This window comes from Diadema antillarum, unplaced genomic scaffold, assembly GCF_040938485.1.
Source record: "Diadema antillarum isolate AM-2024a unplaced genomic scaffold, OU_Dant_1.0 scf00000038, whole genome shotgun sequence".
In the NCBI taxonomy this organism is placed as follows: domain Eukaryota; kingdom Metazoa; phylum Echinodermata; class Echinoidea; order Diadematoida; family Diadematidae; genus Diadema; species Diadema antillarum.
Genome location: NW_027270927.1, coordinates 747148 through 765000, shown reverse-complemented (window position 1 = coordinate 765000; position 17853 = coordinate 747148). Strand labels below are relative to the sequence as shown.

At 39.2% G+C, this 17853-nt stretch overlaps 1 protein-coding gene across 1 annotated transcript in view; it reads right to left on the bottom strand.

Annotated features, from left to right (window-relative positions):
- The window catches only part of LOC139709564 (cGMP-dependent 3',5'-cyclic phosphodiesterase-like), a 72461-nt gene that overhangs the window by 27474 nt on the left and 27134 nt on the right, over positions 1-17853 (bottom strand). The window contains exons 6-8 of the mRNA XM_071621527.1: positions 11186-11316; positions 4006-4117; positions 3403-3442 (exon numbers count right to left, since the gene is read on the bottom strand). Coding sequence (XP_071477628.1) covers positions 3403-3442; positions 4006-4117; positions 11186-11316 — 283 coding nt within the window. The remainder of the gene's footprint in view (positions 1-3402; positions 3443-4005; positions 4118-11185; positions 11317-17853) is intronic.

The window sequence follows — 17853 nt, the reverse complement described above, 5'->3', positions numbered from 1 at the left end:
AAACCCTGTGCACTGCGGCAACACATTGAAAACAAAACCGAGATAACAGCGAACAGTAGAGCACAGTGGGGCAAGCAGGACAGGTGAATTTTTGATCATGTCATTTCATGTCCTCACCGTACAATTGTACTTTCACACGGAGGCAAGTTAAAAGTTTCATTACATATCTCCTGTATTAAGCAACAATTTGGAATAGAACACAAATTTAGCATCAACTGTGCCTCAGAATTCAATGTGATAATACGAACCGTACATCAATATCCTTACGAGTAAACAGTGTTTGCAATAATTTGCATCAGTAAGAGCTATGTATCCTTGATTTTCACCCCCTAACAACACCAAAAAAAAAAAAAAAACACCTTCATGAAAAGGCATAGTCCCTGAAAAGGCCGGAAATGCTGCAGTACGGAAAAAACAGGTATCAGTACGAATGATAATGTGAACTCAATTCCACAGAACTTCCGAACAGAACATGACTTTTGAGTCCCACATGTATTCTTATTCTTCCATACTTGTCTCTACCTGTTTTCATATGTGACTGTGAAATGCCAAGTCAATGCCTTCGTGCTCTTGTTTTTGTCATCCCCTTGTTGAAACTCCCGATGTGAATAACTACAAGTATGTTGACTGATATGCTCACAAATCAACTCAACAGAGAAAATGGAAGCAAACTAACGTCCCCTCCCCCAATCATTGACATCAATTTATTCCAATTTCCTCTCCCTATTTCCTCTTCTGCACTCTTTGCAGCAAATCATTTCAAGTTTGGAAAGTGCAATCTATCCATCTATCTATTTATCTGTCTATCTATCTATCTGCATATATTCTGAAAACAACACAGGCAGTGAACCACAAATGTGATTCTTCCTTTCATCTTGGGGCATCCAGAAAAGAGGATTACCTGAATATGCTAGGGTTCATCCTCAAAAGAGTCTGAACCAGATGAATTCCCCCTCAGGCATGTTTACCAATCAACAGCACCCTTCCTCTGCTCTCACTACCCACCAAGGAGAATATTCCCCCACATTTGGCCGCCAAATTACTTGCAGTGATACACAATTTTTAATGTTTTACTGAATCTGTTGCGAAGCGAAGAAGAGGCTCTGACTACTCAAATCTGCCACATAATACTGTCAGATTTTACACTTGACAGATTTTTGTATATTTTTTCCGATGCCATAGTTATTTTGCATCAGTATAATCCTGGTTCTATTGGCATAATAACACTCCTCAGAACTGTTATCAAGTATTTTCTTCTTCTCATATAATCTAATATCATGGAAAAAAATGAAGCTTTGATAATATCAGGGCTGAAAATAAAAAAAAGATGCTTCAAAAGAATAAAAATCTGAGTAACCAGATTTACCACACTGCAGTACTCATTATTTCCTACAGACAGAAGTGTAACAAATGCCCACTGTGTGTGATCTATTTAATAGCAAAGCGGTATTTGTAGTGAGAGCATAATTTTTGAAACTTCTATGAGCTGAAGTGTTAATTCATACACTTGAACATCACTGTACAGTTCAGTCAAGAAAGATTAACAATATCAAACACAGAGCCACAATGCTATCAAAACAGTCTTATCACTAACTCCCCTATTGCTCACCTGCAAAAGCATTGTCAATCTATGAAATTACTTACACAATTATGCAAAATATGACATTACAAAGACTATTTGGAAATATGAATCAAGAAAAAGTCATGAAAGATTTGATACATGTAAGTATCTCAGACATATTCAAACAAGATCAAAGAAAGCCAAATGGATGGCTTAAACAACAATGCATGCACATTATGAATCAAACAAACCCAGAACAGCTCATCCACAGAGAAAATATTGTAAAGATAAGCAACAAAATGTAATTCCAAGCATGCATACAGGGTAAGTGCCTTTTAGAATGACACTATCCCAACATGTGAAAAAACAAACACACTGAAATTCTTCTGAGTGCACGAATTTTGTTTGAATGGCAACAGGAACAACATCAACAGAAATATCCTCCACAAATTCCAAGAAAACAGCCGGGAAAGAGAACCATCAAGTTAGTATGCAACCGAAGTAGATCTGGTGGAACTCAACACAAACTCTAAAACATCCGAAAAGAGCAGTCAACGTACATGTCTCGTGGAGATCCGGTGCCTTGAAGGGAATAACAGGAACCTGCTTGACGCTGAGCACAGAGCTGTTCCAGTCCAGCTGGATGGTGGACTTATTGGCGCTCAGCAGCTGTTGGGCTTCCACGGTGCCAAGGAGAGCCTTGGATCCCTGGGAACATCCTGGAGCATGTTCATCAAGGGTTGGTTGAGAGGATCCAGGGGGGATGATCTTGATTGAGGGAGTTGACAGGGACGGTAGCTTCAAGGTGGTCGACACAGGAATGTAGGGGAAGGATGTCGATGGGGGAGGACCTCTTCTTGAGAGAAGTTGGACATCAGGAGTGCTTTCTTGGGACACCCCCTGGAAAGCACCTTCCAGGAGCGTCCCAGACTCCGTGAGGTAGCACTCGCAGGAAATTGAGTTTGTGGAGTCGTCCAGCAGCAGACACTGGGATAGGCCAGCAGAAGTCTGGATGACACTGGGAACAGGAATTTTGATGCCTGTCTCATCTCCATGGTGATTGCAACTATGATGACAAGTTACTGGAGAATCAGTAACTGGCTCATCTCTTTGCTTACTTAAACTTGTAGAGCTTTGTGTCATCTTTCTGTGACAACACTCACACAAGATGTCAACATCATTGATATCCTTGAGAGTGGACGTTGATGTCGACAGAGAGGACACACTGGGTACCTCTTGGATGCCTTCGCTTCCTGCGCAGGACTCTGAGCTGGAGTCAGTGACGACCAGAGAGCTGGTCTGGCTCTGCGTAGGTTTGGCAACCTTGAACAGGGGATACGTGTTGAAGAAAGCCGTGGAGCTGTTACCAAAACCCAGCTCCGTCAAAGCTTGGAGGGTCTCCTTCTCTACGTCGTCCCACAAAACCTGCTGACTCTCCATGCTGCTGGAACTTGATGCCCCCGTCAGATCCCCATTTGAAGTCATCACAGACTCTTTTGCTTTGCCATCTTTACTAACTTTTTCTTGGTTACTGAGAACTCCAAAGGAACCCTGAGTGCAACTTTCAGCTTCACCCAGAGCATACTGATCTAAGAAACAACTCTCAGAAACACCCTCCTCTGCATGTTTTACAACAACCCCACTACCAAGGTAATTCAAACTGGCATCATCAAGGACTTCGTTAATGGTCGTGCCGGACCCTGAGGAGAGCGGTAGACCAGCAGCCTCAGCTGCCAAAAGAAGATTAAGCCTGTTTGGGGTAAGAAGGTTGATGGAGGCTCGGAGGGAGGCTAACTCTAGGGGCATCCGGGACCACCGGACCGCATCATCTCTGAACTTACCAAGGTGAGTGAAGAGGTTCTTGGCCACCTGTAGCATACACTGTGGAAGCAAAGAAAAGAGAGAGAGAAAATACATGAGAAAGTTATGCTGATATCAATTTGAGAGGATATACTCCACAAGAGCGGCATAAGAGCATATTGACCCGTTGAGGACGAGTCTCGAGTATACTCGGGCAAGTGTCTATGGGAAATAGTGTTGTAGCAAAATCAGACTGTCCTCAACAGGTTAAGTGAACAACAGCATAGCAATTTTTTTTAAATCATCAAATATGCAGGATATTAACCATAAATATTTGATGGTCTCCTTTGGGCTTCATCAAATAAGTGATACAAGCAAGCACTTGATCATTGCATGTTACTTTCTATATTTTCTTAGTTGAGTTATTTTGTTTAGTTTGTATGTTCTTTACGTAAAATGTCATTCACCTTTTACTTCTTTCTCCCTTTTCAAGAATATTATCTTTGTGACATCTGGTTGTTCCAACCCAAGTTCAGTGGTTGCCTCACAGAAACACTGCTGCACATTCTCCACATACTTCTCACCATATTGAACATTAGACAAATTATCAACATAGGCAGTTTCTGTAGTTGTTTTTTTTTTACCTGTGTCTCATGTTTTAGTTGTCTCTCCTTCTGTAGAGCCAGTGTGCTAGTCAGAACTGGGACGGTGTACCGGAAGCAGTGTCTGATCACATCAATGTCTGCATTTGTGTGTCTGGAAAAAAACAAAGAGAGCACATGGATAATATCATGCCATATTCCATTAACGTCCCTTGAGCTGCATTCAAACTGCGTTGTGCTATATATTATACACAAGCATTGTTCATTATTTTGATTGTTATTACAGAAAGACGGACAAAAACAGAGTAATCGAGAAACAGAGACAAACAGGAAAGCGAGAGAGAAAGAGACAAAATTAGAGAGAGAGATAGATAGATGGAGACAAAGAGGGGGACAAAGGGAAAGATGGAGATTGAAGAAGGCAGATGAATCAAAAGATTATATCTCCACTCATAGGAATGAATGGTTTATATATTCATCTCTCACAAATATCTATATATGTAAATACATATTCATCTCTCTTAATCATAAATATATATTCATCTCTCACAAATATCATCTTTTGATTAATCAAAAGATGATATCTCCCCTCATGAGAATGAGATGGATTATACTGTATATATTCATCTCTCACAAAAGCTGACTCGAGAAAGATGACAATAAAACTCTAATCCCCGTGTCACAACCGTCATACTCCCGACCAATTCTCTCTCCATTTGGTGCTAAAAAAGTAGGAAATCCCATCTCTGAATGAAATTCATTTCATGAATAAGACTTAAAGGGGGCCACTGGAAGGAATTGGATTTGTGCACACTGCTTATCAATATGTCAGATCCACCCTGAATGAGATCTGCATAATTTTACCAAAAAGACGAAACAAGTGCATATTGACAAACGGTATAAGCATATTTTTATAGAATAATTTCAAGCACACTTACACACAGTGACACAAACACGAATGCACTCACATACCAATTAATACTACTATAAACATTACCATTATTTGTTTGGTATTTCAACATAAGATACAAGGAGAAAGTCAGATAGTATGATATAAAGAATGTGGTGATTCTGACCGGTGCATGGTGCCAGTTGCATATCAGATATTGGGGGTTTGCTTCATCACTATATGAGTACGCAATATTTTTTTTTTCATAACTCCCACAAATTCAATCAATTATCTATGTCAAGACCTTCTTTGTGCCAATAAATCAAGGAACTTCTGAGAATAGAAAGGAAAAATATTGATGGTAGTTTTCTGATCCTAGACAAGTTCTGCAACATCATCATATATGCAGCTTCGAGGAATATTATAACATAAGTTAAGAACTAATACTGTACGAGTGGACATTTTTGTGTGGGCAAGTTTTTTGCACCCAGCCAGGTAAGATGAGTTTTGTGTGTTTTAAATTCCATGGAATCAAGACATAATTACTGGAACATATGGCGAGCAAAAATAATCATGAACTTTGATATTTGCACTAGTTTCTGATTGCGCAAACTGCACAAAAATTTCCCCACCACGAAAATTCCACTTTTACAATACACATTTTTGCTCTCTTTAAAGGCATCTAAACTGAAGGAGCACTATATATGCACATGCAACACCAGATAAACACAAACACATCCTGAGATTATGTCCAAATAATCAGTTTTGGCAGGTGTCTATGTCCATAAGGTCCAGCTGAAATCCAAATAAGAGTTTCAGACTAAGACATACACTGTCCTCCAATCTTTCTCTCCCCTAATCCATAAACTGCAGCCACGAGTATGGCTACATCTTTTGCCCCACCCCCCATCTATTTATCTATTTGTCTGTCTATCTATCTATTTGTCCAACTATCTATCTATCAATCTATCTATCAATCTATCTATCAATCTATCTATCTATCTATCTATCTATCTATCTATCTATCTATCTATCTATCATCAATCAATCAATCAATCAATCAATCAATCAATCAATCAATCAATCAATCTATCTATTTATCTATCTATCTATCTATCTATCTATCTATCTATCTGTCTGTCTGTCTGTCTATATTTCTCTCTGTCTGTTGTACTCAAGTTATGTTCCTTTATATTAATTTTTGCCATCCCTCCTTCTCGGTCTCTTTGTCTGCAAAATTGCTAGTTCCATGTCTCAAATTGAATTTTGACGCGACCCTGCTGGGGTGCAGACCAATCAATTGTGGCAAGCCGCCACTCCAAGACGTGAATTCTGTATCGCTGATGGTGCCATACACGAGTCGTTAGTGGTGCCGGGGCAGATTTTGGGTGGCAAAGGGTCCAATTTTGCCAAATCAAAATCAAAATGAAATCATCCATCAAATTCACAGACTCTGCAGTTACTACTTCAGTTGTTGTTGCAAGAATCAATACAATAAGTAAGCATTTGTTGTTTTTTGATCAAATTTGGTTACACATGTTGCAATATTTGGGTGTGAGACAAAAGGGGGAATGAATGATCAATCTTGATTATTCAAGATCACTATCAATGCAAACATATTCTGGAATCATTCTGAAAAGGTTGCAGTACCAAGTACCATGCAAGGAATAGATACAAAGATGAGATTAACAGATTCCCATAACTTGACGCATGAATTTGCCCCTGTCAGAGATGACTTCATTCCAGTGTTGTATCATGTTGTTTTAATCTAACTAACGCCATCTACAAGATCCACCACTACGGTGATGATAAAATCTCAGAATTTGTTGTTGAACCAAAACCTGGCTTTGTCGTGATAAAATCACTGTGCCTAAATCAAGAGTTTGGGCAATGAATCAGAGACACATACTCCTATTCAGAAAACATCACACTGTATCAAAGTCAGCATATTCTTCTTTTCCAACAATTTGAACTCAGCAATTTGCTTTGGAGATGCATGTGTTTCAAATGTTCCTTTTTTTTCTAGAATTTTCATCTTGTCTGGATGACTACGCTCAACATTCGTGAGGTCTGCTTCACATTTTCGCAGACAATTCAACTACGTGCCGATGAACACAACACCTTTCAACCACTCACACGCGACTCTTGTCTGCAATGCTTGAAAACAAAAATGTTTCAAGGACCATCACACAGCACTCCCTGTCTCTTTACAGGAAGTAGAATGGTGTAGGATAACAAACTTGGGAGCAAACTCAACAAATTTCTCCTCTCTGATCTCAACGCCAAGAGATGTCAGAACATCATCATTGTCATTGCCTCATGAGGCCTAAATGGTGTGACAGACTTTAACAAGAAAAAAAAAAAGAATGCTTTTTTAATTCTGTCCCCTACAACTTTCTCTTTCTTGACATGTGATTGCCATCTAGGCACCCTGGTCAGCCAACATATATGACCAATGGGTGACTCCCACAGAATTTTTGCTAGTTTTTTTTTTTTTTTTTTTTATGGCATGTTGAAGAGAGACCCAAAGCAGGAGGTACTCGAGACAAAGTGTTCTTGACGACATGATTTAAGGAAGAAAACGGAACCTCAAGGAGCTCGGCATTCCATACACTGGTGAAGCCAAACCTGAAAAAAAACTTATACGTGTGGCCTGTCATCACATGATGAACTTTTAGGGTGGCTTAATGGCGCAAAAGTAGACAACTGCGCAATGGAACTATTTGGTGACAAAGTAAGAGGAGAGAGAGAAACAAACAGACAGAAAGACAAACACAATCAGTGTCAGTCAGAGTAGTGGATGGAAGAGTATGACAGATGACTGACAAGAAGTGTTTGTTGAAAAAAAGAAGAAGTAATAATTCCAAATGCCTTGATAATTACAGGATGAAATGATAAAGACAGAGACAAAAAATAGATGAATAATTGCCATATTTCCATAATAGAGAGTTTAATAAGGAACAATGGAAGCAACATTAACTAAAAAGTGGACAGCTCAGAAAGTACCCTGGTAAATAAAATGGAGAAAGACAAAAGCAAAAGAAAAGCAGACAAATCAGAAATCTCTAAAATGAGCACACAGGGATATTTACAATCAATGGAGAAGAGAGAGAGAGACGGGGGGTATAAGAATGCCCCCATTACTAGAGAAGACAAAAAAAATGGGGGGGGGGGGGGTAATAATGCCAAGAGTGAAGATTCATTGGCAATCAAGTCAATGATTTATAAAATGTGACACTGCACCTCAAAACAAACAAAAAGTCGCCCGACATGAATTTTTAGTTAAGACCATATTCTGAAAGAGCAGACTTCAAGCTTTAAAATGATGTATAACTCAAATTAAATGGACTCTCCTAACCTATCTAAATATTGGAAAGAAAGCACAAACTCAGGAAAAGGGTGAACTGAGAAAAGAGGCTCTGAAGTACAGTGTCTATTCAAGCGCCTAATCTTTACCAAACCGTGCTGGCTGTGCGATGAATGGAACAAAAAACAGGAAGTAAACCACCAGAGTAACAACAATGAAGGGATTATCGAATTAAACTGAAATTAAGCATGCCTAATTAACACATTCTGTCCATAATTAATGCCAGGTTTCAAAGTAGTAGCACTATCCTTTCAAAAGTTATTAGAGTTGAAAGTGAAGAGTGAGGACAAGGTTTTTCAGAAATGAAAAAAAGATTCTAAAGACACACCTAATCACACTATTCTACCAAAAATGTTTGAGATAAACTGCTAAAAAAAAACCACACTTTCCTGCCCGTTTTATGATACCAAATTTTGGTATAATGTAAAAGAAGACCCGCTTTTTCAGAAAATATGAAGAAGTCAAGTTCGGCTAGGTTGACCCATTTCACTTATTTTCAGCCCTCACGCAAAATCAGTGTGTGCGACTTTACGTTCGTTTTGAGGCGCACGGTCACAAATGATAAGCAACAGGTCATCTAGGCATGGTGCCTACAAGTTTTGACATCTCACATTCAACACACATGAGTACTGCTGGGCATAGTGTTTCAACCCCTCACCACCAGTTCCCCGTCCTTCCCCATCCTCCCCGCCCCCCTCTCCTCATGCAATTGGGACAAATGATCCAGAACTGTGGTACCTGGCACACATGGCTTCCTTAACAAATTTTCTTTCCCAGCATAGAGTGCCATGTGCCTCTTCCCATTCTCATGTATTTCCAAGCATTACGCCATCGCCGACCCGCAAATTCCACAAATGAACGCTACCGGAGAACCCATCATCAGACCCGTCTGACTCTTGATGATGACCAAATTGTTAAACTAGACCTCTCCCTTTCTTCTCTCTTTATTTCTATATCTTTCTCTCTCTTTCTCTATTTCTTTCTGTCTCTATCTCTCCCTCTCCCTCCCTCCCTCTATCTATCTATCTATCTCTCTTTCTGAAGTGTGGCAAAATTTTTCAGGGAGGGTAGGAATAATCCTAAATTGGATAAATCTAGGAAGTGGAGGAGCAGGAGGATGCAGAAATGGAGGAGCGCAGGAGCCGCAATAGAGCTCCGCCCTTACCATCGATGAGATGGAGGGGGTTGAATGCAATGCCAAAGTGTACTTTACTGCTGGTATTACAGATTCTTGTGTGAGAGGTTGAAAAGGTCAATAAGCTTCTTTCTTCCTCTTTTTTTTTGGTCACAGTAGCATTGCACTGTGTGAAACCAACATGAAGCAAATGGCTGCAATCTGGAGAATGCCACGCAAAATTTACACGGTTTGTTGATTTCTGAGGTTCCTATTCAGATATCGCAATAAAATGGCAAAGACATATACATCCCATTTGAAGCTTTGCCCAATTTTTACCCAGCAAGATACAAGCTGCAAAAAGAAGCAGTGTGAACACGGAGGAGAATAGAATTTCCTCTCACACATCTGCTACATTAAAAGTCGTCACACATTCTGAATAACTGTCCCACACAAAGGTATGGTTATAAGAAAATCTGCATAATCACAGACACATAGTCACAACCCCTCCCCCTCCACAAAAAAAAAAGCCACAAAGAATCTTCCTTGAAAAAAGGCTAGCCTATGAATAAAACAATGAAAATAAGATGTAGCTGATAGGCACATGTTTTTATGCATGGATAACAGTATCATTCAATCATTTAGCAAAAGAAGAAAGGCTGGACCAAAATTGACCAGTTGGCAACCCGTGCCATATGGTAGCATATGACATTTGTGATCATTTTGTTCTTAACAAATTCCCTTCGAGAACTTGGCAGTTATTGTATACGTCTATAAGGATACTAAACAATCTTTAACCCATTGAGGATGAGTCCCAAGTATACTCGGGCAAGTGTCTATGGGAAATGCATGTTGTAGCAAAATCAGCCCGTCCTCAACAGGTTAATACTGAAAAGAGGGGTTAAACACTAATGAGGGATAACCCATGTTCCGGAAGACACTTCAGAAAAGTGCCCGCCATCCTCTTTGGATACCAAGCAATGAGTAAGGAGCATCGTCAGGGACCTGTTATGATCAGAATATGGCATATTCTGAAGAGGATGAGGGACAGTGGAAACAAAAAGGGTGGGTTAGAATTCAATTGTGCATTGTTCTGTGTCCCTAGCCCTCCTCAGACTGTGATCGTTGTGTGCAGTCCATACATGTGATTGCTCTCCCTGCCTGTTTGTCATTTTGCCTCTGACGAAAATTCTGCTAGGATTGAAAGCTTAGGCCCCTTTTGTCTCCATTTTGCTTCACTGGCTCGCCATTATTGGATAAGCGGTTTTCAGCAGCTTCTTTTTTTCCCCCTACAATGTGGTCAGGATATCATGCCTGCATCAGTATGTTTCATTTCCTCCATGTTTCTGAACTTTTATCATTTGGTAATTAATTAGCATATAAACTGCAATCAGTATCAACTAATAGTACAATTACATTCAATAAACTTAATAGGGCCTATTCTATTTGAACAAGTCTCTGGCTTTTACAGAATTATACCTGTTACAAATTGCAAACATTTCATTCTGTACAATCGAAAGATTTTCTTGCTGAATAACTGTATGAATAGAATTGAATATGATGAATTTGACTGCAAAACAAGTTAATTCAATACTTATCAACATGAGATATTTGCAATTAAATCTGCTAATAAACAAAGAAAATAGTAAGAAAATATGGAACATTTTTTAATACAATTTCAAAAGCATTCCCTGTCATTCAACAAGTGGGTATCATTGGAAAGGTTTTATTCTGCACTATCTGATGATGGACTTACTTCAAAAGATGTTTTTAAAATTATGTTTAACCCGTTTTGCGACCCAGTTCTTCATGTGATCGGTCACAGATGCTAAAAAGGATAACTTTCACTCACTTCTTTGCACCTCGTTTGTTGATTGCACAGGCCACACCCACAACTTTTGAGGTAGCTTGGTTGATGATTGGTACACACAGCATTGTCTGAATGTCCACACCTAACTTGGTCTTCAGCTCGGTAAGGTGGCTCTGAGTCAAAAAAAAAAAAAGAAGACGAAGAAAGAAATAAGGGAGAGAAAATGCAATAATAAATGTCAAATCTTGCCACAATCAAATGAATGTTGTATATAAGCAACCAACAATATTACTCTTGATAGTCACAGATTCTGAAGCACAGAAAATTACCTCAATGGCCTGAAAAATAAGCATTGCAATATTCTATTTCAAAAGTAAAATGTTATATCTCCTGTTAACTTCCAGTCTTGGTTTAATTGAATATGTTTTTAAGTTGATTTCTTTTTAGTTTGCATGAAATAAAGGGCTTTGATATCCTGCACAGGCCTATTCAATTAAAATACTTTATCTACCCCCCCCCCACCCATAAAAAGCTTGATTGCATGCATACCGAAAAGCAGTTCCCCCCCCCCCCCCCCCCCCCTCCCCCCGACTACGGTTATCTGATGGATAGCTTTCAATAATACATATTCTGGTTTTTGATTTGGGAGTCTATTTTGCCATCAAGTGGGACAACCCATTTATGAACATGCTATATTTGGGACAAGTTATATTTTGTGTCTGTAAATATTGATTGCAGTCTGAAGAATCTAATAATACCAAGACCAGAAAGTCATTAAATTTATCAGGTTACCATGGTGACAGGTCATAGTTTGTGTATGTGCATGTGCGTTTATGAACAATATAAGGATATCTGGCCACAGAGACCCCCAGGCTGACACACTGCATTTTTCTGATTGGGACATACATATATACGACCCGCTGCAACAAAAGGATCCGAAAGTCGGGGGAGGACAATTTTCTGAAAATGACATGACATTATTCCCTTACTCTTCCACTTTAATTTCATATACAACACGACTCATAAAATTACTTGGTTGTGGAGATATTGATGACTTCATTAGGGCATGTCGAGTGGTTTAGGAAATCAGCGTTTCGAGAAAGCCGCCTTCAAAGTTTTCCTTCCGACACTATCATGATCAAGGGGAGGCGAGACAGTTTTCACCGCTTGACAGAAGAAGGTATGCTCTTAGCAACCTCTGCGATGTTCATTCAAGCTTGGCCCCAGTTGTCTACGCACGACCAATCAGCAACCAGGATGCCACACCCTGACCAATAAAATCACTCCCTTGTTGCTAGGGGCAGAGTCTAGCTGCTGCACTAAATCCAAATCTTCGGACACATTTCTTTTCTGTTGAAAGTCGGAAAACCTATTTTCTTGCCTTTCCTTTGACCATTTAGCATGTAACCATTAGACCACAAAATTATGCCAAAAACAGAAATCCGATCGTTTTGACCGATTTTGATGATCTGACTTCAAACTCGATTTTCTTGGCTCAGCCGTCAGCGACTTTAGGATCCTTTTGTTGTAGCGGGTTACATATTTACAACACCTTTCAGCAAATATCACTTGCAAATACATAACAAGTTTTAACTGTGGTATTGTAGAATATCTCCACATGAGCATATACATACTGACAATGAGCATGTACAATTGTAAAGCGCCTTGAGCATTTAATCAAAGTGGAGAACGGCGCTATAGAAATTGTATGTATGTATTATTATTATTATTACATCCTTACACTCTCTATTGTCTTTGTTGCTGTAAAAGAAATCATGATAAATGCGTAGAAAACTCAAATTCACTGTCCACATGCAGCTCCTCAAAATACTAAACAAAACTTCAGACGTTGCTCTCGGAACACATCTCGTAAAAGTGCACTTTTCTCTGTACGTGTTTGACACCTGTCTCGGCATGCGGCCGTTGAGGCGCGCACTCTTGTGATTGAATGTTCCACATGTTCTGTGACACTCCATTCATAAAAGAGTCTCTGGACCAACTGGACCCTCAATCTGCGGTGACAAAATGCCGCTGATTGACAGATTAATTGAAGGTAGATCTCTGGCAGACACTTAATCTAATCATCCATACAGCAAATTGGGAGAGGGAAGATGTTTGAAGTGTTGACCCAGTTTCAGGGCATGTACTTTACTCCCAAACATATGCTTCCTGGAATTGAATGACAACTTGACTGCCATGATCAGCTCCACATGAATGAGATGAAAGTGTTCAAAGTTACCACTTATAGGGTGCCGCAATCATTCATTCAGAGTTTAGATGAAGAAAATATTCCATTGTTCCTAGATTGTTCTTTCCTACAGACCACATTGATTCAGGGATCAGCAGAATTACAACACAAAAACAATGTGGAATATTTCATGGTATGATTCTCTCTCTCTCTTTTTTTTCTGTTTTTTTTTTTCATTTGATGCACAATTTGACACCAGTGCATACGTGAATGATTTTGTTTATGTTCACAGGTATGCCAGTTAGAATAACAGAGGGAGCATGAAATACATCTACATGAAACTATTTTGTACACAAAAAAGGGCCTAAACTTTGATACTACCAGAGCTTGAATTCAGGCTTTTGCCTGAAAACTGGCATCCCTGTGTTTACATTATGGGAAGTCAGACTTAACTACAGACATGCAAGTCACATCAATTCACAAAGTGTGAAAATTTCCAACTTTGCAACAAGAAGTATGTAAAAAGCACAACATTTACACTGTCCAGTTATAAAGAGATGATTAATACAACACAAAATCTTAACAATGACAATGTTTAGATGTCATCATTACTCTGTTTATTTTCTATTTAACCTGTATTCATTTCCAATTTGTCTAAGGATTGTCACTACAGATAACAAACAGATTAGGGTGGTATTGGATGTTAGAATAAAATATTATAACAATGAGTATGTTTGCAGATTGAGAAGTGTTTTCTAAGATGAAACTATATTTTTGGCTTTCTGAGCTACAAAACCAGCCTTTGGCAAAAATGAGATTATCTGAATAAGCACTGTAATAAAAGTGATGCTCTTGAATTCTCTGATCACTAGCTTTAACCCGTTGAGGACGATTCCCGAGTATACTCGGGCAGGTGCCTATGGGAAATGCGTGTTGTAGCAAAATCAGTCTGTCCTCAATGGGTTAAAATGAATAAACTGAGGCAGTTTGAATCAGAATATAGCTATTAGCTCCAAGAAAGGCATAGTTGATAGAAAAATCTCCACACTCTATAATCTATCTAGTCTTATTTCTATGTATCTATCTATAGATGTATCTCTATCTTTTGTTTTTATATTCTTTCTTTCTTTCTCTCTCTCTCTCTCTCTCTCTCTCTCTCTCTTGCTCTAGATATCACATTATGCAGATACAGAAACATTCAGAATTTGAAAATACCAATTTAGATACAATGAATGATAGCTATTTCATATCTGCATTCATTCAATTTACCCTGGCACCAATCGAATTGGAGTATATAAATTTGATATTGATCATCCCCCTAAAACGGGAAAGGGCAATTGAGTGGGTTGAGGCAAATTGCCAAACACTGAGATTATAAAACAAAGAGGGGATGGAAAGCGAGTAATGCCCACGTGGACTATCTCATTGCTTCTGAAATGTCAATTTCACATTTTTGCCGATCAAAGGGATTAATTTGAATGGCAGACACAGTCCTGAAGAACACAGATTCTGGAGCAGGGGGTTGTTAATGTCAAGAAAATACAAAAAGAAAGTCTCAATTCAGCATTTTTTTTAAAAACATCTGTTTTGGTTTGTGTGTTTGTGTGTTATGTGTGTGTGTGTGTGGGGGGGGGAGTGTGCTTTTGTGTCTGCCAAAGAATATAGTGCATTCATGTATGTTTGAGGCATTATGGGATAAAGAAGCTGTAGATCATAAGCTTTGTATACAGTTACTGCTTATGCCATATACTTCGCGAATCGGGAATTCCTGACAATTCCGCGAGTGGTTAAATTCGCGATTGTGGAGTCCTGCACTGAACGGAGAAGTGTACACACGTACGTCACATTCACATCGGGATCAGAGTCAATATTTTCGCATGTCTTAATTTCGCGAATAGCACCTGACTCGCGAAATTCGCAAAAACAACTAGAAATGTCGCTACAGCGACTGGTTATACCCCAGCCAAACAACATTTCATAAGCTTTGGTCAAAAAACTGAGGAAGTAGTTAAATCCGCAAGATCTTTCCTTGATCTTCTGCCATTAATATGCCGTTACCATGGCAACGTACTTTCGGGTACTGTCGAAAAATGCGTCTTGCACATCTACAACCAAAGGCACACATCTGTACCAAATTTCATGGAAATTGGGCAAAAACTGAGGAAGCAGTTTGCAACACAAAATTTTCCATCATTTTGGCTCATAATATGTGAGCTGTTACCATGGCAACATACTTTTTGTCACTGTCAAGAAATGTATCATGCTGACCTATATCCTAAGACAAACATTCAATATGAATTCCATGAGAATTGGAAGAACACTGATGAAGCAGTTTTGCCATGAAGCATTTTGCCCTATATTTTACCAATAACATGCCGTTACCATGGCAACGCACTTTTTGCCACTGCGGAAATATGTGTCTTGCACATTAACATATTCAGATGAACATCTGTACCTAATTTCATAAAAATTGATCAAAAACTGTGGGAGGAGTTCGCGACGCAAGATTTGTACCCATTTTTGCCCATAATATGCCGTTACCATGGCAACGAACTTTTGGGTACTGTCAAAAAATACGTCTTGCACATTTACAACCCAAGGCACACATCTGTGCCAAGTTTTATGGGAATCGGTTGAAAACTGAGGAAGTAGTTCGCGACGCAAGATTTGCAACGGACCGACCGCCCGACCGACCGCCCGACCGACCGCCCGACCGACCGCCCGACCGCCCGACCGACCGCCCGACCGACCGTCCGCTGATTCCTATATACCCCCTTCAAACTTCGTTTGGCGGGGGTATAAAAACCTCGCGAAATATTCGGTGTATACAATACTACAAACGTACCTACTAATAGGCAAAACAACAACAACAAACGGTTGATGAACATTTCATGATGAAGTGTTAATGATCTTATTCTACATAGTGTGTCATCTCATTGGCTTGTACAATAAGTAGATTCCAAACATTTCTTCTACTTGATAAAGTAGTCCAGAAATGAAATCCAGCTCTGTGGATGACACTTATAAACATCCTGTCTAATCCTATAGGTGCCCATGCATTTAGCTGTAACTTGCTGTGCTTTTTCATCTGCACTCGATTAAAGGACAAGTCCACCTTTATACACATGTGGATTGAGTGAAGGCAACAATATTAGTAGAACACATCAGTGAAAGTTTGGGGAAAATCAGACTATCCGTTCCAAAGTTATGAATTTTTTAAGTATCTGCGCAGTCACTGCTAGATGACAAGACTATCACAGTGTATGATGTCACATGCGTACAATGATACAAGGAAAATAAAAAGAGAATTTCACAAAACTTCACTTTTTTTAATAAAGTGCACATTTCTTCAACTTGTTACTGACGTATGTTAAGGGTAATAACATTCCCCCTGCTTTCTGAAAGAGAGAAGTCGAGTGTTCTTTTGTTATGGGAGAAAAGTGAAAATGTGTTGAATTTTCTCTATTCTTTCTTTATATTGTTGTACTCATATGACATCACAAGCTATAGTAGTCTTCTCATACAGCCGTGGCTGAGCAGAAACTTCAAAAATTCATAACTTTTGAACGGATTAGTCCGATTTTCCTCAAACTTTTACTGATGTGTTTTATTAATATTGCTCCAATTCAAAGAACCCATATGTCTATGAAGATGAACTTGTCCTTTAAGTTCTCTTTACTTGACCTAATTGTAAGTTAGCCAGCTTGCTCAAACGTCAAAGGCCATGGTGACACAATTTACTGGCAGATAGTTTCCAAACATCTGTGCCAATTGACAAACAAAGCACCGTAATGGTTACTGACTGTTGCAATGGAAGAAGGGTAAAAAGAAACAAGAGAGAGAGAGAGACAGAGTGGGAGATATATGCAGATAGATGGAGAGAAAGAGATAAACAGATATGGGCCGTGACGCAAGAAAAGGGCCCTTAGCGCTGTCGCGCACAAACGCCATAAAACGGCACTGAAGTTTGACAAACCAACATGCGCAAACAAAGATGAAAGTTGCTCTGTAGCTAGCTGTGCGTGAATGCTTAAGAAAGGGTGGGAGTATTAGGGCAAAACATGCTTTTTTAAATGCAATAGTTGGGGCATTTATTAGTGGAATATCAGGAAATGGATTGCATATCTGAATACGTGAGAGTTCATTCTGCAATACAGCGGTAAAAACTCATTTTTGGTATTTTATGCCCTATGGGCCCTTTTCTCGTTTCACAGCCCATATATATCTAGAGAAAGAGAGAAAGAGAGAGAGAGAGAGATAGAGAGAGATAGAGAGAGAGAAAGAGAGAGAAGGAGGGAGATAGATAGATAGAGACATGGAGAGAGGGAGATATATATATATATATATATATATACATGTACATATGTATATAAATTCATAGAGATGAAGATAGATGGAGATAGAGATGGAGAGATCGAGATAGAAATAGATAGATTGAGAGAGACAGAGTGAGATAGATATATAGAGAGATAGACAGAGAGATAGATAGATGGAAAGAGAATAAGGAGAGTTAGAGAGAGAA